Genomic DNA, 19,508 nt, shown 5'->3' with positions numbered 1-19,508 from the left:
ATTATGAATTTAATTCCTACAGCACAAACCCTAAGGCTGAAGTCCTAAAACTATTGGTCATGGCAGTAGAAACTCTACACCCCTGACATGAAACAACTGTTTTGAGGGCCAGCTCCAGTGCAAGGCTTAGTCCTTGGCTGTTCCACTGGATTAATCTCAGTTCCACTTAGGACAGCGTTTTGGGCAGTCATCAGTTAAGACCATTCCACTCAAGGCACTGAAAAGACACCCCCCTATAAAATGTGAGGTTCCTGTTTAAAGGGAATGGGCCAAGACTTTCACTGCAGTTGTTGAAATTCGTGGTGATAACCCTCATCCATTTCAGTGGGGGTAAAACTGAGCCAGGGCAGAGCATAGCTTATCCGCTGGTCTGTATCAGCAGCCAGCTCTGCTGCAAAAGACCTCAGTAACATCTGCAGGGGCTGAATGCTCACTTACCATTTAATTTAGAGTCGAATCTCCAAAGTCACATTTGAAAAAATGTCAAAGAGCTACGCTGATTAAATCAAATTTCCAAATAAAACAATTACATCCACGTACATCAAATTAGAGAGCAGGGGAAGAACCTGAACTCCACAGCCATTTACAACGTGCAATTGTTTTCAATACCTGAAAATGATATCGATCTTAAAGCTAAATAAAGTTCCTTACCCATGCTATATTTTGCTTTGGTACATGTTGTCCTTTTCAATATTTCATAGACCTGCAGGAGCAAAACAAAAGAAAGGAAAGGGTTACTCCAGACACTGCCAGTGAAAAAGCACAATCTTTCTGTGTACAGCTCCAATATTGGCAAAACCAAGATGTCAATGAAGTCATCATTCTTTACTAAAAGTCACGGCATTCAGGAGAGCGGGGCTTGGAGCTTTCCACGCCGAGTTATCCGTGCAAGGGAGAAATGCTTAACTAAATAGCCAGCTACCGAGAGAATTGATCGGGGGAAACGGGGCTGCATCTACCCAAAAATGCTATTTTTGCTTGTGTTAGGCATTGCCTGAGGATCAGGAGCCCTCTTCTACCCAGACCAGCTCCTCCTTCGCCTCCAGTGGCACAGGCTGGCCCCAGTCCAAGGGCTCCAGCAGAGCTTTGGTCTCACGGCGCGTACACAGCACGCAGCCGTTTATCAAACGGGACTAACACGGGCTGACCTTAACATTTCTGAGCCTGCCTGACCTCAGTGGCAAAACAGACGTATTTATTTTGGGATTTATTGCATTTATTGTCAAATAACCTTTGCACGGCTCAGCGGGCTGCCCCGGAGGTCGAGCTCTCGGCCGCTCCCGGGCAAGGCAGGCACCCGGCCGGCACGAGGCTGGCAGGGGAGCAGGCAGCACAGGAAAATCGGGAGCAAAAGCGTCTGCTGCCCACTGCCTGGCCTGTTCAAGGAGTCAGGGGCTGGTTTCCTGGCTCCCTAATCCATGTGCTAACTTGGCTGCTGCCCAATTCACGTGAGGGAGCAAGCGAGGGCACCCGGGGCAAGCCCCACAGCTCATCTGCCTGTTGTCTTGTAACCCCGCTGAGTTAAAGGGCTGTCACAGAGAGTTTTCCACTTGTAAGTTCTTTTTATTTTCTTTTTTAATAACTAAAAGGTCTTGGGCTTAGTTTCTATCCAGCAAAGACTCACGGGTAGTGACTAGATTCCTGCTCACTCTGCAGTAGGCGGAAGGGTCAATATTTGCACTGTGGTTCAAAAATACGTATGAGGGAGGCAGGAGAGAACTTTTAAGAAAGAAGAATACAAATAGAAAGGAACACAGGATAAAATGGTGTTGGGAAGCATTCAATATGCCCTTCATTGCTGGGTGATTTTTACAGGGATTTAAAACAAAGCAGCACACCACCAGCATTACTGATATATGTCCAGTGTTCCTTGAGTAGTTTAAAAAAACCCTATCCCTCCTCTTCCTCTCAGCCTCTGCTACAAGCTACTGTTTCAGTCCATCTTTTAGTTAGTCTTGCTCACCCTCTTGTCATACAGTGCCATCTTGTCTTTCTGTCTTGCTCAGCCTGCTATCACAAATTTTAACTCTTCACTTGCTCCCTTAAGTTCCTTCTACTTACAAGGAAGTAGTACTTAGATCTAGACATTTATAAAAGAAAGCCTACAATCTATTCCTTTTTGCTGTTTATTTTTTCAATCTCAAGTTAAATGTTTTTATCTCAAACAAACCAAATCAATGTTTGTCCTCTTCCTTTCCATTTCTGTGCTGCTGCATCTGCCTTCCCTGGCCAAGCTCTCTTTGTCCTGACAACCTGCACTCACATCAAACCACTGCACTTCAAGCCAGAGGGGAACTACGTTATGGAATACGCTGGAATTTCAAAGCGGGAAAGCAGAGTTAGATATCTCACACCCCTTATCACCTCAGCAATAAAAGGCAGCTCTAAATTGTGATATAAGCTCTTTTTGAAACCACTCAGCATCCCACAAGGCTAATGTTAAATCCAAGATAAAAGCAGGACTGCAGTCACATTCCAACACACCAGTTAGGGGCAGTGGAATGGGGCAAAGAGTCCATGTTATACTTTGAAAAGTGTTGCAGCAAGTGCTGCTTGGCACAGTCCCTTCCAGCTGCCCTGGATGTCCGTTCAATTCCCCCCTCAGTGGCTTCTTCCCCACCCTCTGTAAGTCAGATAAAAATCATGTACCTCAACACTTTTAATACCATCCTAGAGAACTCCCCCCTCCTCCCAAACTGTAACTAATATTCCCTGTAAACACCTGGCTGTTCCATTGGAATTTCTCTTGGGGTATTTTCCAATATTTTGCAAAAAGAGCAACATCATAGTTACAAAAAGGTAAATGAGTCAATAGGGGTGCAGGCAGCTGGTGGCAGAATCTAAATATCCCTTTCTGGTGATATCTCTACTAAGAAACTGTGTCCCAGATTAAATGTGATCTAGAAAGGAGATCCAAATGATTTTCCAAAAAGCAGCAGCCTGTTAGCATCAAACACTATTCAGCACAGAAGCTAAATGTGGAAGTGCTTTATTTATAATTTTAATAACTGATGGCACAGGAGAACCCTGGCATTTGGTTAAGAAAAGCAAACTTGAACAAGCATTGTATTAAAGCTGGCAAAGGGGCTGCTAACACAACAAACAATTAAGGCACTATCCACCATAAATTATTTATATTCAGTACTTACTATAGTGCTTCTTGTTTTGCTGTCAAAGAAGGAATCCTTGTCAGACAAATCAAATCTGTTAAAAGATTAGAAGGAAGCCCATTAGGTTAAAAAAAAGAGTCAGTAATTTCCTGCTCTTGTTGACCCCTTCAATATTTTCATTTCTCCAGGGGGTTTCTCAAAGCTACCACTAAAGAGCAGCTTGTAGAAACATTGTTGAAAAGAAAATCCAGCCCAACTCCCACAATTTAAAGAGGCTGCTTATACATTTTACTGGGTTTGTATGTTTAGGGGATTTTCTGCACAAAAGAGACTGTTGATGCTCATTGAAGCTGAATTCCTGACCACTGCTGGCCTTGAATTTCCCCTAATCATCTCCACATTTTCCTCTGTGCCTGAAACCCCGTGAGGCCACTCCTGCCTCCCTTATTCAGCAAAGACACGGTCTCTCTGAAAAAGCCAAACAGCAAAAGGCACATCCACACCCAAGCTCAGGAGCATCTTTTGGACCTCCTCTGAGCCACCAGGCTCCTTCACTGCAGGAACATCCTACACTCAATAAACACGTTTCCTGCAAGTCCAACACCGTGTCAGATGTCACACACATTGACTGACCCAACTCACACACACAACTCCATCAGTGTTCTGCACCCCTTGATGAAAAACTAAAAATACTGTAGGTACAGTGAAGAAATCCTGCCCTGGGACTTATTTGTTCCAGCTGGCACATCCCTAAACACAGCCTTCAAAGTGACTCTGCTGGGACTCTGGCCAAGGAAGAGCAGCAAAGCAAAGCAATATCCAGGGCAGCAGAAACTTTGGCTGGACCCCACCTTCTGATTTTTTCCTACACCCACATTTACAGCTGTTCTTACTGATCTGAGATCGATGGCAAAGCCATCAGTGACTTCATAAAGCTTCAAAGGCGAGGCCTGGCTCACAGAACCTGTGTCATCTGCCCACACCAGATAAATGAAATTACTCTAAAAAAACTTATCAGCCCACATCTCTGGCTACAAATTTTACTGAGCATTTTATTTTATGTGGAAAAGAGACCATTGCAAACCACACTGTAAATCGTGTTTGGCAGCCTAACAGTTGAAGTGTACGGTTATATAGTGCCACAAGAGCAGATAAAACACAGAGATTTCACAGAGTGGCTCTACAAAGACTCAGTCCTCAACAGTGAGCCAAAAAAAAGAGAAAATCCGCCAACAAGTAAATTTGCTGCAAAATGGAGCAGTAATCCCTATCGAAGTGTTGGTGTTCGTTTCCCCATTCACCTCTTGGTGCCTCAGCTGCCACCAGGGAGGCTGGAACCTGCTGATGTGGAAATTTAGGGAAAGCTTTCACTTACAAGTGCTGCTTCTCTCTGGAGAAGGGGTAGGAGAGGCGCTTCACCGTCTGAGGTTTGTGTTCTGCCACTTTGGGCTGGATGGGCTCTGTTATTTTTTGAATGACAGAATTAATCTTTTTCAGAAGACCGTGGGTCTGGTTGATCTGATACATCTGAAGGGGGGCAAAGGGAAAAACAGTAAAACTCCGTTGGTTTTTTGGTTTCCATAAGTCAGGGTGAACTGTAAGGAACAAAGCAGCAATTAAATAAGTACATCCCAACAAACAATCAAGGAGCACGGGTTACCTTCTTGAAATCATTCAGGATGACAGAGATGGATGGGAAAGTCAAAGACCAAGGCAAGCAGGGGAAACCTATTGCTTTTCCTCTGAGACAAAACCTGGCCAATGATTGATTCCAAATAATCAGCATTTGGCTCCTGAGGCACTGGTTCCTCTGGCTTTTACAATTTTTTGTGTGCAGTGGGACAAAGAAATAAAGGAGCTACAGGGCCCCTCTGCAAAACAACTCTCCCAGGGGGCTTTCCTGGGAATACTGGCTGTATTTCAGGAGTCTCACCTCTTCCATATAAATGAACCAAAAAAATCTTGTATTGCCAACTGCAGTTCTGTAGCACTAAGTGCAGGAGTGGTGTTAGCAGGTCAAAAAAGAGGATTATAGGCTTCCCTCTCCGAGCCACAGAAACTACGTGCAGATCCATGGCAGGGCTCCCACCACAGGAAGACCAGCTGGAAATAAGGGTTTGGGGATCTGAGGGTGTTGCCAGGCACGTGGCTTCTCCTGGGCAATGTCTGCAGGGTTAGGTGGCCTCTTCTACACACACAAAAAACCCCTCACAAAATATCCACCTGAACTTTACTTTTGTGGCAAAGCAGCTTTAACCACAGGATGGTAACAGATTTTTTTTAACCTAATTGTGCTTCTGACTAGAATCGGTGGTGAGTGAGGCAATAATGGGGATTAATATGAAATCCAAACCAAAAGTGCAGTTTTACTGTTGTCATAAATGATGCTGGGCTTTGAGACTGTCTCTTGCTCCATTATAGACTTCCCTCTGCAGTCTGGGACACGCACTTAGTCTGTGTTTAAATATTAATCCATCTCTAAGCTGTGCTCACTGAACAGGTAGCCATCTATCGTGGGTGATTTAGAATTGATGAAAATATACTGTCATCTCTTTAATGGTATTTCAAATATTCTGAAAGGCAATTTATTTTGTGGGAGAGTGGCCCCCAACTCCTGCGAGTGTGACTCACGATGTACATGAACAGTCACCAAACCCAGCAAGACAATTCCTTATTTTTATGTTCATTTTCAGAAGTCTGGTGCTTCAAGTGAGAAAAAAATGTCCAAAACACACACAGAAATTTCATCATCAACTCCAACCTCTTCTTTTAAAACACACTGAGGATGACATCATTCTCATCATGTACAGATAGTGGTAGTGGACAGAAATTCTTGATTTCCATTCCTCCTTCCCCTTATTCTTCCTGCTACCCCAGGCAAGTTTGTGACTCTCATTTTTGGTGCAGATTAGTTAATTATTTTTAAAATGCTCGTGGGAAAAAAAAAATTCAACATCATTAAGGTGCTCTGAGGTGAGCATATATTTAAAATAAGCCTTCAGGAGGAAAAAGGAAAATCATGACTCACCTTCTTTGTGGGCATCTTGAGCTTAAGAAATTCTGCCTCCCGACACAACACATTCCACGGTGCGTGTATTTTTACAAATCCAATCCCATGGATTTTAGTCTTTAAAACAAACAAACAAACAAACAAATCAACAACACACAAAAAAACCCAGGAGAAAAGGTTACTGATGAGAGAAAATTAAATATTTTTCCCCTTGTGATTGATACGTATTTAAGGAACAATCAGTCCATTACGGCCAACGTGATAAACCTCATTTGTTTGAGACAGCTGGTTTCTAACAACAGGACAATCACTGAACACCTCACTGTGCTGAGCTGCCATAAAATGTGACTCCAAAATGCCATTGTCTTCCAGAACAATTACCACAAGGTTAAACAGATTAAAAACTGTTTGGGAAATAAAAGCTAATGCCTATGGACACGAATACAGGCAAAGCCAGTTAAATGTGAAGCACAGGCATGCAGCCAAATGGCATGATTTTGTGAGTGAGTTGTAATTACTGGGGCTGAGAGAGCCTCCTGAGAGCTGCCCAGTGTCTCAAAGGAGCAGCCTCAGAACCGAATGTGAGTTATTTACATTAAATCACTACACATTATGATCAGGAAAACCGGTAGGAAGAACTCAACAAAACAAAAGGAAAGAAGGACAGAAGTTAATGACAGTGTTAGTGGTGTTCTTGCAGCCCACTAATTCTCTGAGCTCCGGACATGGATGTTTGCTCCTGGCACTCCCACATACACCCATGTTTACTCCCACTGGAGCAATCATTTCAAAGGCACTGGACAAATGATATCAAACCAGGAGGCGTTCAGCAAACAGAAGAAAAATGACCTTTAATGCATCTTTCTAACCTTGCTGCTGTACCAGCTCAGGCAGTACAATAATGAGCTCTCACACAGCTTTACTCCTCACTGGATTTCCAGAAATTGGTTAATCAGAGGACCACAGAATGGTTTGGGTTGGAAGGGACCTTAAAGGTCGTCCAGTTCCAACACTCCTGCCATGGAAGGACCAGGTTGCTCCAAGCCCTGTCCAGACTGTCTTGTTTTAATCAGTTATTTTTGGACATTAAACCATTGACCACAACTCTGTGTGTGCCCATCCAGGCACTTCATTGAAGAGAGTTAAAGTGACTTATAAAGTGACTTATCATCATCTGTTAAAGAAACTTTTGCTCTTTTGGAATCAGTAAGGCCTCCCATGCAACTTTGTGGCTTTTCAAGCCCCAGTGATTGCAGGTTTTTCCCCCCCTATACTGTGTAAATCCCTGAGTCTTCTCTATACTTTCCTGATCTGCTTTGGTATCTTGCACTGAAAGGACAGAGTTCTCTCTCTTTTACAGTGCCCTGGCTTGAACCCTGAGCCCTTCTGCATAATTTGAAATCATATTACATGTCACAGGTGGGACCTCCCATCTTGCAAAGGATTTAAATATCTGTGACTTGGCACAGACAAGCTTTCAGTTCACTGCAACAACCTGCAAGCTGGACAGAAAGCAAGTCTTATTTTCACTGGAAGACAGAGAAGGGAAAGGTTTGTTAAGGTTTTTTTGCATTAGACCATGCAAAAAATATATATTACATACATATATATATATAATATATATAATATATAAAATACGTAAATGTCAAATTTGTGAGTAGTAGGTGGTGGATTTATTTTCCTAACACTCTTTTCAGGGGGTCTAAATGTTTATCTCAGCTTTTAGATCCTGTAAATAAACCCAGCATAAATGTTTACCCTCTCCCTCAGGAGTTTCTGGCATATTGGTCGGATCAGTTAATTGTAATAGCTTTCTTTGAAATGAATATGGCTGTGTCTATTCCTACTAATCACACACTGGCAGCACTTCACACACATCATTTTTTTACACAGGCTAATGGTCTTTTAATAGAATGTAGTGGTTTCAGGGTACAGGTGAAAGGAGTTACAAGCTGTACTGTTCATGTCTAAGAATGGAAAGAGCAAACTGCAGCACGGACCCACGCGCCCGAGCGTGCACCAGAAACCTCCCCTGCAAATTAAATTCCCTTCTGGTCTCTGTAGAGGGATAAAAATGTCCCTGTATCAGGTATTTTTTTTTTTCCTCAGAACTGGAATTACCAGTGGACTCAAAGCACTGCATTTTGTAAACCCACCAAACTGGGCTCAGCCTTCAGAGCAATTTAAGCCTGGCTAAGAGATGTGACAACACACCAACGAGCTGTGTTGCAATAGTGGATGTGCCACGAGTCCTGGCCAGGAAAAGTCAGGGACTTCACCTCACTGGGGCATCAACAACACCTTGGCACACTCCTGTGATGCGGATTAAATCCCTGGGTGAGGATGGCACTGCCAGAACTGACATCAAATTCTGCAAGAGCTGGGCTTGTGCAACCTTGATCAGAGTCAGGTTCACAGGAGGGGCTCAGCATCTCCCAGGATTTGACCACCACTTATCCTCTCTAACTGTTTGCAATGGATCCTTACATCCTCATCACGTTCCAGTTCCAGCCCAGCCTCCACGAGGTTCCCTTCATACTCCTCCCTGCGAAACCTCTTGTCGTCCTCATGGTAATCCATGTGAGGTTCACTTTCCCCCATTTCCAGCTGCACTCCCTTCCCGGGAAGCGGCTGGTCCTGCTTGGTGCTTCGGACACTTGAGTCATTCTGCTGAGCTCTCCTGGCAAGTGTCTTCCCTGCTGAGGACTTCTTGTAGTGATAAACAAGGATGTAGTCTACTTTCCTCTTGCCATCTCTGAAGTAGAGTCCGTATTTGCAGTCAGCATCCGGATTTTTGGACAGGGAATTTAATAGCTGGAAGCAGGGAACAGGGGTGTGGAGAGACGGAGAGAGAGAGAGGAACAATGAATGCACAGGCCAACAAGGACACCAGATAGACCATCCCTCGTATCAAGGCCTCCTTCTTGCCTGGAGCACACGATGACCTGCGTTCAAAGAGCCAGCAGATGGGAGGAGTCTCCCCCCCCCACCGTGCTACTTACTCACAAAATTTTTGCAAGTTAACACCTTCAATTTTACTGATAGCCAGCTGGGATTTTACTGGCCAGAAATAAATAGATTAGATGGCTGGGATTTAATCTAATCACCAGCACACTAGTTCATAAGTCAGCTACTCGGTGGGTTTGGTTTTCTCCTTTGGGGGTTAATCGCCACTAAGATCATCTGTCCTTTTCCACCCGTGACATCTGCAATGTTGCAATTCTGACAAACAGATTAATATCATGTGGAAACATTTCTCACTTCTCTTATCTACCATTGCAAGTTCATATCATCTGAGAAAGAGATCATCTTAGATAGAGACTGAAGGGAGCCAGCTGGTCCTGCAGCGCGGCCAAAACCGCGGATGGACCGTGGCCAGGGAAGTGGGTTCGCTGCTTATTGAGTTTCATCACTTTTTTCTCCCCCACTTATAAAACCTATGTCACTATGCAATCTGATGGTGGCAAAGGCTTTATTCCCAACCCGAATTAATGCTGCGTAAGCATTGCAAGATGCAAGGAAGGCAACACATTCAACGCGATTCCATTTCCAAGCCTTTCTCTGAAAACTGCACAACTGCAGAAACATAAAAAAAAGTACTAACAGTCATTCATTTCTACTTTCGTAGCATTTCTCATGCATAATTCACAATTCTACTCTTGGAGATGCACAAACTAAAGAAAAAAAAATTTCAAAATTCACTAGTAACTTGCATTTGTTTTACAAATGATTCCGTTTCCAAGCGTTTCTCTGAAAACTGCACAACTGCAGAAACATAAAAAAAAGTACTAACAATTATTCATTTCCACTTTCGTAGCATTTCTCGTGCATAATTCACAATTCTACTCTTGGAGATGCACAGACAAAAAAAAATTAAAAAAATTTCAAAATTCACTAGTAACTTGCATTTGTTTTACAGATGATTCCATTTCCAAGCCTTTCTCTGAAAACTGCACAACTGCAGAAACATAAAAAAAAGTACTAACAATTATTCATTTCCACTTTTGTAGCATTTCTCGTGCATAATTCACAATTCTACTCTTGGGGATGCACAGACTAAAGAAAAAAAATTAAAAAAAATAATTTCAGAATTCACTAGTAACTTGCATTTGTTTTTACAAAAAATACTCATCATGGGAGTAGCTTTTCAGGGACATTTTCTGGCTTTTAATTTTACAAAAGAATGTTAATGCCCTGCATAGGGAAAAGGATTTCTGCTACAAAAGAAAGCAACTGGCCATCAGTTGAAAATCATATCGGTTAAAATCCACTTGGGATCTGTAAACCTGCTTGTTTTGTACATAAAACCATGAATGTAAGTTATTGGGAAGGAGTAGATTCTGAGACAGTCCAATCTTTAAATGCCAGTTGAAAAGAGGAGCCTCTGAGCTTACTGTACATCGTATCGCTGCCAATACAGCCCAAACTTCACCAAAACCCACTCAGTGTTACACAAATTTGGCCACTTGTCTGAACCTCACTTTGGGGAGGGCAGGTCCCAGCTGCCACAAGTAGAAATCAGTGGTTTTAAGGGACAGTCTGTCCCTCCCTTTTTGTCTTGGGGAGAGATGTTTACCCAGGCAACAAATTCAAGCAGCAAAGCCCATTTCTGTGGGTTTGGAGGGAGGACAAATCACGCTGAAGAAGTCATTAGACAAGTGTAATCAGATATATTGCATCTCTCTTTTCCACTAACCTGAACATTTTACACCAAATAAATAAATACATAATAAAATAATATAATATTTAGTGCCACTGTGGAGTTCACTCTTTGTCCTCTTCCCTCTTTCTCCTGTTCCATGGAGGGTTATTTAGCCATGGCAAACTCTTCAGGGCACAGGCTGTTCATGTTTGTGCCCTGCCTAGATATTCCCATTTAGTTCTGAAGCACAACTTTGACATAAAAGACCATTAATAGCTGTTATTTCCAATTGTTTCATGATTACTGGCACGCACCTGTGAATCCAGGAGGGTTTTTTTTAAAGCAAGCTTGTGGCAGGCAACTCACTGATGCAAATTTCTACAGGAACCAAATACTAACAAATGGTAGCTAACCGGATTGTATTTAACTTTTAAAGATGCATTGATCTTGTTAATTAATTAATCAGCAGTTCCTGAAAAACTGGGCTGAAGCACCAGATGAGAATGAGAGCTCCTTCACAGTTCTTTGGACTTTCCTCTTGGAAAGCTGACCATGTGGAAAGCTGATAACTTAGGAGAAGGTGCTGCACTGTGGCTGCTGAAGGCTCAGTAAATTCATTAATATATGAGAATAGCTATGTCCCACTGCAAACAGGATACAAAGAAATAAATGGCCAGATTATTTTAAGGGTGGGGTATTAATGCTGAAAGGTCCTCATGGGCCACAGGCTTTCTTGCAGGGCTGCTGTGCTGAAATACAGACTTGCATGGACTTAGACCATGTAAAGCTCATGTCCCTTCAGCTGAGAATGAGACAGAGGAAAGACATTTCAGTTTTACCACAGCAGGAGAGATATTTACACCCTGACAAATTAGTCCTCCATCCTAACTAAGCCCAAACACAATAAAACACTTCCTGATTTTTCTGGTACCTCTTTCCCCAGCAAGATCTGTTACACAGCCCACTCCACCTCGATTCCTTCACCTGAATAAACTTCTTTTTACGTGTTTATGACATAACCAACCTGTAATCACGTTGGGTGTTCATATTACTAACTGCCTTTAAAATCTGTGTTACAGAATTTAACTAAGGCACAATTAATGACACAGGATATCTAACCTCTATTGTGTGCCACACAATATTAGTTTAATGTTACCTATGACAACAACAGCTTTTGCACGAAATTTTAGATATTCTTTTCTGTTCTTCTCTATATGGGCAAGGAGGTTGCCACAGCCTTATTGCCAGATTCCTCACTCTGAGAAGAGCCAACCCCCTTTTTAGGCTACATGTCAAACAAGGCTCCCTTGCTTCCCTTTTTCACACATCAAAGAACAAACCCTGTCCTGTGTCTGGTGGCGATCCTTCCCAGCACCTTTGAAAACCAGAGGGAGAGGATTTCAGAGCACCCTGGGAATGGAAGGAACGAGAAATAAGCTGAGGGGTGAAGTGCAGGATGCCTGTTATGAGACATCTGGCAAGTCCTTTACTCACTGTGCTCTCGTGCTGGTCATATCCGATGTCCTCAATAGCTCGGATGTTGATGATGTGGATCCCCTTCTCCTCAGCAGGTAGACAGGAGTATTTCTTGTTCACCCTCATTCCTGTCTCCTCTGGAACCTCGCTGAGATCTTCTGGCAGAAAATCCACCCCATGAAACTCACTGTCTCCGTCTGAAAAGAAAACGACCAATTTTATCATGACACTTTTAATTCCCAACCCTTGCTCCTCCCAGAGCCGCCCAAAAGCTGAAATGTATCCTGTTCCTGCCTTCTTCTGCCAATGAGCCCTCGGGCAGGGCTCCCACCCCTTCTCTGTGCCTCCCTTCTCAGCTTTCCTCAGCCCTCTTCAGCCTTACCTGGGTCTCCTCCTCATCCAGAGGAGGAGTGCTCAGTTAACTCAGTGCTCAGTTAACTTTTTTCCCTGCACTGGTGTCCCAGGATGTGTTTATGGTCTCATAGAATGATTCTATTTCTTGGCAACAGAAGGAAAAAAAAGAGGGAAAAAGAGAAAAACTGCCTGAGAATGAACTGGTGAGGATAGGTGCTCTCCCCTTTTCAGTCGGCATTTTGTCCTTCAGCATGCACCTGTTCATGCTGAAAAACTAAGTTGAGACTCTCCCTTCAAGTACCTGTATACTGCATCAGATTTACTGAACCATCCTTCTTTAAGTGGTCTTGAAAATCTGGGCTTTTCTCCCTCTCAACCTGCCACAGATCTAAACTGTTTCCACTTAGTACTTAAGTATATAGATAGGCTAAGGGATTTAATATAAAAATTTCACTACAAACTCAGCAACCAGCTAACTGACAAAATGCAAACTAGTATTTGCATGTGTGCACTTATTCAAGCAATACAAGGCACAGTGTTCCAAGATTTTATTCATTTTGACATTGAAGTAAAATACTGCAGCACTGTATTTTTTTTTTTTAAAACTACAGAGGAGCAGGACTTGCTCATTTAAAGAGTGAAGATAAAGCAAGAATTTTTGAATTTAGCCTTTAATGGGCTGCCAGATTAGCTTTCCCAAACAACAGAACCATGCAGAGGAGTACACTATAATAGCAGTTATATTACAACAGGCAGTGGTTGCTGCAACTGGTTCAACACTCTGTCTCTGCAGCCCAAAGAAAAGGCAAATGTTGGGTTCCCATTCCTGCCTTCCACTGCCAACTGAGCAGGCACAGACACAGCAGGGTCAGATTCTTCCCACAGGTGCACAGCAAAAGGATGGGAGGCTACAGACACGAGTTGCAACAAAGGAAATTATGACCAGACATTAAAAAAAAAACCCCTCAATTCTCTAACAACAAGGGTGACAACACGATGGGGAAGGAGCCAGCGAAGCTACAAATCTCCATCCATCCCTGGAGATGGTCAGAGCTCGACCACACGTGGCCCCAAGCAACCTGAGCCAACTGTAATGTTGGGAGGGCACTGAAAGGACCTGGTGACGTGCAGGAGCTCACATGGAGAAGAACCTGCAGCAGCAGAGGAGGAAGATGCAGCCAAGACCTTGGTACATCTCTTGAGCTTATCAGAGAAAGATAAACATTATTATTATGGAAGTCACAGCTGCAGTTATGCTTGTCTGGGATTTGAAAACACCACGAGTTTGTGGATCTTTGTTTCAGTTCTGGGAAATCTGGTGCCCCGAGCGGCTCTCTCCAGGCTGCTTTCCTGGGAACTTGAGTGCTCATTAACATCATCACCTCACCATAAAATCTGGGCATCAATTGTCCTCATATATCCGTGTGCACAGCGTGGAGCACCCACATCTCTGCAGATCTATGCTGCTGCTCTTGGCTTTTCTTTAAAAGTCTCCAATAGCTCCCTCAGAACAGACGCCACACTTGTGGTCTTGGGGCAGCGTCCTCCAACTCGCTGAGCCACTTGTAACAGTTAAAGAAGATTTTTCTGGAATAATATAGAGATGCTGCCCCCCAAAAAATAAATCCTCTGTCTCATGGGAGCAATTAGCATGTTTGTAACAATTCCTTATATATATATATGTTCTCTTTTTTCCCAACATATACATGCACATGCAGGCAGAATCCCTGAACAAGGGGAATTGAAACAAGTGTGATCAACTGCAGAACCCTGTGTACTCAAGCTGTAAAATATTCATAAAATAATAAAATAACTTTTGGAACTTCATAAGCGTAACAACGTGCATTTTTATTTGGAAGGATGTCTGAAACAACTCTGTATAAACAGTGGGCTAAGTGCTGTAAATGTCCACTCTTCTTTTTCCTCCTTTCACACCTGTATGAAGTAAAATCAAGTGACTTCAGCAGATTACAGAGGATATTGGAAGGGAAGCACCTTCTCTTGACTGTGAATCTGAATAGTTAGTACATCTCATAATGCACCCGTGAATTGAAAAGTCCTAGTTTAGAAATTACAGCTGGGATGGAATAGCTTTAGAGCAGAAAAATCACAAGCTTCATTGAGTCCAAACAACCTCCCCCGTGCCCTGGAGCTGCACTTCTGAGCAGTATTTGTTAAGTCCACAGCACAGAGCAAGGAGACCTGCTCAGATGATTCAGGACTATTGTGCAAGCCCAAACAATCCCCCATCCACAGGTAAATATTTATACTCCTGTTCACACATCAGCAGCCTGGCAATATTGGAAGGAACAAATGCTTCAGGTAGGCAGTGAATCACACAATTCTGGTTTATTATGACTACTGGAAACGATGTGAATTGTGAGAGCTTTCTTGATAGAATCTTAATTACAACAAGTTTGATTTCTGTACTCAGAGGTGATGTCAGGATTTAATACCCAGTAAAGCCATCCAAACCACTTTGGTAATCACAAACACACAGGGATTATAACCAGTTCACTTGTGCTGATTTGGCAAAGGTCAAAGCCTTCTGTTGCAGAACACAAAAGAACTTTTTACATGGAATGGAGTATTTTGAAGACTTAAAACCACGAATCTCTATTTTGTGCTAATTATATTAAACAAGGGCAATAATTAAATCTCAAAATAAATTAATGTTCAGAATTATTTATGGCAAGATAGCAGGTGTTAGATGAAGAGTGCAAATCACATTAATGCCTTAATTCAGGTAGAGTGACATCCTAATCTCTTTGTTGGGAGTTGAAAGAGGAGAGCATTGTAAAAATTGCTAGCTTTGCTTCCTTCTAATGCTGACTAACCCACTCTCTTCTATTTACTAAGCAGAAGACACTATAACAAAGACTCGAAGAAGCACTTAATATATTTCAACACAGCTATAAAACCAATCCACCCTTTCTCCCCTGTATCCACAGGTGATTGTTCAAAAACCCACGGATTTCCAGTCAGCAGAAGTCCCTAATATTCCTGGAACATAGACTCAGACCCACCCAATGCTTCTTTTAGACTTTATCATGTATTGCTTTGTCATTTCCCAATATTTGCTATGAATCACAAAACACCCTGCCAAGCGTACAACACAGAATTTTAAATACTTTAAAGGAATACTTTAAAGTGTTCCTCACCTGACTCAAAACATCCACATTCTGTAAGAGTGTAGGAAAACTGAAAAGCACTTGATATCAATTTCAATCCCATCCATGAACCAGGTTTGAGAAGGCATTTGGTGAAAATCAGATGCTTAGGAGTTTCTACCTTCCTTAGCACAGGCACTGCCAGGTAATTCCCATATTTGCAGTTAATAAGCCTGTATTTTTCATTGCTGGAATAAAAGAACTGACCTTTAGGCAGCATTTGTGTTTAGAACAGCTCCATAGGTTATGGACCATACCAATACCTTTAAAGCTGTTCCTTTTTTGTTAGGAGTGAGGTAACATGGGAGAGCAAGAAAGAGAAGGCATAGAAACAGATGTTTGCAGCAGCTCCTGAACCACCTTTCTGCTCTCTGTGGAAGTTCTCCCAGAGATCCTGGAATGCTGTGGATTACACTGAGCCACCAGCTGCAATCCAGAGCACGGAGATGCCACAACAACCTCGCAAACTTGCAGCAAAGTTAGAGGGATTCTGAAATTGTTTCCCTGTGAGATGCATCAGGTACGACAAGCCCTGTGCCATTTCCAGCACAGAAATAAGCAAGCACTGTGTTCATCTGGAGCAGACAAACCTCTGTGAACCCCAGAGATGAGAACATGAGGACAGAAACTAGGGTCTGTGCATGGCTGGTGTCTCCACAGCAGCTACCTCTCCCTCTGAATCTCCAGAGTCTCTCACTCTGAACAACATGGGAAACAAGACTGAATCCATAAAAAAAAACCCCTCAAAAATACCTGCTCCTTTGTTCAGTTTTCAGTTGCAGCTGTGAAAATTCTCAAACTCTTCTTGCAAAAATTAACACTAATTAGTGATAAATTTCCCACCACTGAAATCTGGCACATTATGCTGTAGCCTTTCCTCATTTAGACAGTTGGACTTCTCCATTGATCACCAGGTGAACCAGCACCAAAAACCTGCTCCAGAAATGGGTGTATTTTCTCCCTGACCAGCCACAGGCTCAGTCAAGCAGCTGATTGATATTGTAGTCATAATCAGGCATAGCTGCTGAGTATTCTCAGACAAAAAAAATATTTTTAGCATTAAAATGAATATAAACATTACATTCACACCATGCAGTTTTTACAGAAATATCCTGCACTATTTCTAAGATGAGCATCATCAGGTCAGCATGAGTATATATAAAGAAATGAACAACTATTTCCCTGAAACCAATAATGTTGCTGAAGCTGCCTTCCCTTATCTCCTCTTGCTTTCTTTTTTAAGGAGTGTAAGAAAGTGGTAGAACAAAAAAGTCATAAAGACACCTGAGTTAACTCTCTCAGTTGTTCTCAACAAGGAAGAAGCAGGAGAGTTACAAGACCACGTGATTTAAGACTTTGAAATGTCCACATTCTTATCTTTTTGCTTTACATAAATTATGATAGAATTCAGAATGAAAACTCGAGAGTCACTCAGAATGACCCTGCTGAGATAGGGAGGGTGCATATTAAGGAAGTCATCTGCACACACACACAGATGCTAAAAGAAATACACATTACCCACAAGTAAAGGTTGAACATTTTGTTTATACCAATATGTGGGCTATTTTTTTGTATTTGGGTCCTTTTTTAAGAAAAACTTCGATAAGATACCGAGACAAAATGCCTTAATGTGGTTTTGCTTGCTACATATTGCCCCCTAGCAGCAGAATCCCTCTTCAGCACATTCTGACCCACTTCTTTGCCTCCTGCATCTTCCAAAGTCGGAGGTTAATCCTTGGGCTAAGAAGAAAAAAAATATAATTCTCACAAGTGACTCACCTATCACTTCCTCCTTTTCTTAGCCCACTCCTGATACACTACTGTGTATATATATACTGTATATATAGAGGCTGCCAGGTTTGAAGCCCCAAATCCCTCCTTCATCCTCAGGAGAAACAAGGCGAGGCAAATGTCACGGGAGGCTCAGCCTGCCACCCCAGCAGCACGTCTCATTCCTGACCAATGGGTCATTCCTGCCGGACCTGGAATCTCTGCCACGGGAATGCCAGCGAGGATACCCACTGCTGGCAGAGAGGGCAGTTCTTTTTTGGGCTGCTGACACCTGTTTACGAGGCACTGGCCCGGGACCAGCAGCAGGAACCGCGGTGCTCTCCAAGGAGCGCTCCCGCATGTCCTGAACTTCTGTTCTCTTCAAAGCCCAGACGTTGAGCCCTGATTAGATCCACACCTGGGGCCAGCTGATTTAAGTTTTCCCTCACCTCTCCAGTTGTGAACAGCCAGATGTTGCCTCCAGCTGTGCTACTTGTGGTGAGGCAGCGGGTTTCACTCCTAGTGCTGCCTGGCCTGGCAGGCAAAGGGCTGCTGGAAAAGGCAACCAACCTACCCTGGGGCAAGTTTAATGCCTTTGGGGATGTTGACACCTCCTGTCCATCCTTTCAAGATCTGCAGAAATGCCCCTTTCATCTTCCCCAACACCACGCTAAGTAGGGACACCTTGGAACTCTCCCATCTCTTTTGCTTTTCCATTTATTTTAAAACTGTACTGGTTATTACCTTAATGAATCAAACGTGATGTTATGATCCAATCCATTAAAAAAAAAAAAAAAACGGAAAAGATCAAACAGTGAAATAAAACTTGGACTCCATGGACAGTTTCCTTTACAGGCTAGAAATAGTTTTAAAGCTGAATAATCTTAATATACCCGACACTGACAACTTTGTGGGCCCTTTGCATCACACTGAAGGGACAGAGACTTTGTGTCCAGTATTTGGGAGGCTGAAAACCAACTGCTGTCTGTCACATGGGTGGAAAAAATTCAGCTCCTGGCAGGATTATTTGAATGGCTTAGCTCTGCTTCTCAGTACTGAGAATGGTGGGTCTCTAGAGTGGGGCTGCAGCTTTCCTGGAAGGCTGTTTACAGCTTTAAAGTTATTGATCTATTATTATCATTGACATCTTAAATGCAGGTTAGAAGGACGCACAGCTACGACATCATTTCTATTTCTGCCCTTCTATTTTTGTTTTTAAAGATTCATTTACCCTGTTTGCAGGGTCTGGAGCCCCAGGCTTGAACGCATCTGATCTGACACGAGCCTTGTGAAGTGGGAAATACAAAAACAAAGGGCAAAAATCACCTGAAAACTCCTGTGATAGTAAAATGAACATTTTTGATTGAAATGGCATTTTTCAACAGCACATAAAGGACTAGAAAATATAAATTCTACCATAACATCACTGTCTATTTATTTAGAGCCTGTGAAATCTGACATTTTATAAAGATATAGAAAGTCTCCAACCCAACTCAAAACAAATTGCGCTTTTTTCCACCCCAATTACCAACAACTATTTAATGGTCTATTAAGTCTGCTTTCAGGCAGATTTCTAATATACCTAAATTCAGCACTCCTCTTCTGCCAGACACCAGAAAAACATTTCAGATTTGCTTCTTTTGGCACTAAAGCCATGCTCAAGTCTATCATGAAAACATGAGAATGGACTAGATATGCAAGAGCCACTGAATCCATGTTCTATGAATTCTGTTAGTTACATTTTGAAGGGTTATGATGCTCATTATTTTTGTCTGTATGTTCTGAGGGAAGAGATTTTATCAATGGAAGCAGCAAGATGAAAGGAAAAAATACTAAAATAGAGATTATGGGGAGGGAATTGGTATGTATTGGGACAACACACCTTAACTCTTACTAGCTTTTTAAGATGTCTAAATACACTTAAAATATTGAGTGTATTTTCCTCTACCAGGCTATTACAAAAGGCTCTTTAAACC

At 42.5% G+C, this 19,508-nt stretch overlaps 1 protein-coding gene across 7 annotated transcripts in view; it reads right to left on the bottom strand.

Moving 5' to 3' along the window:
* The window catches only part of ANO1 (anoctamin 1), a 79,832-nt gene that overhangs the window by 34,059 nt on the left and 26,265 nt on the right, over positions 1-19,508 (bottom strand). For all 7 annotated transcript variants that reach the window (XM_064657215.1, XM_064657218.1, XM_064657216.1 and 4 more), the window contains exons 2-7: positions 12,257-12,435; positions 8,608-8,934; positions 6,139-6,237; positions 4,486-4,637; positions 3,150-3,204; positions 652-703 (exon numbers count right to left, since the gene is read on the bottom strand). In XM_064657215.1, the coding sequence (XP_064513285.1) occupies positions 652-703; positions 3,150-3,204; positions 4,486-4,637; positions 6,139-6,237; positions 8,608-8,934; positions 12,257-12,435 (864 nt within the window). The remainder of the gene's footprint in view (positions 1-651; positions 704-3,149; positions 3,205-4,485; positions 4,638-6,138; positions 6,238-8,607; positions 8,935-12,256; positions 12,436-19,508) is intronic.

Source organism: Pseudopipra pipra, chromosome 6, assembly GCF_036250125.1.
Source record: "Pseudopipra pipra isolate bDixPip1 chromosome 6, bDixPip1.hap1, whole genome shotgun sequence".
Lineage (NCBI taxonomy): Eukaryota > Metazoa > Chordata > Aves > Passeriformes > Pipridae > Pseudopipra > Pseudopipra pipra.
This window is presented reverse-complemented; position numbering and strand designations above follow the sequence as displayed.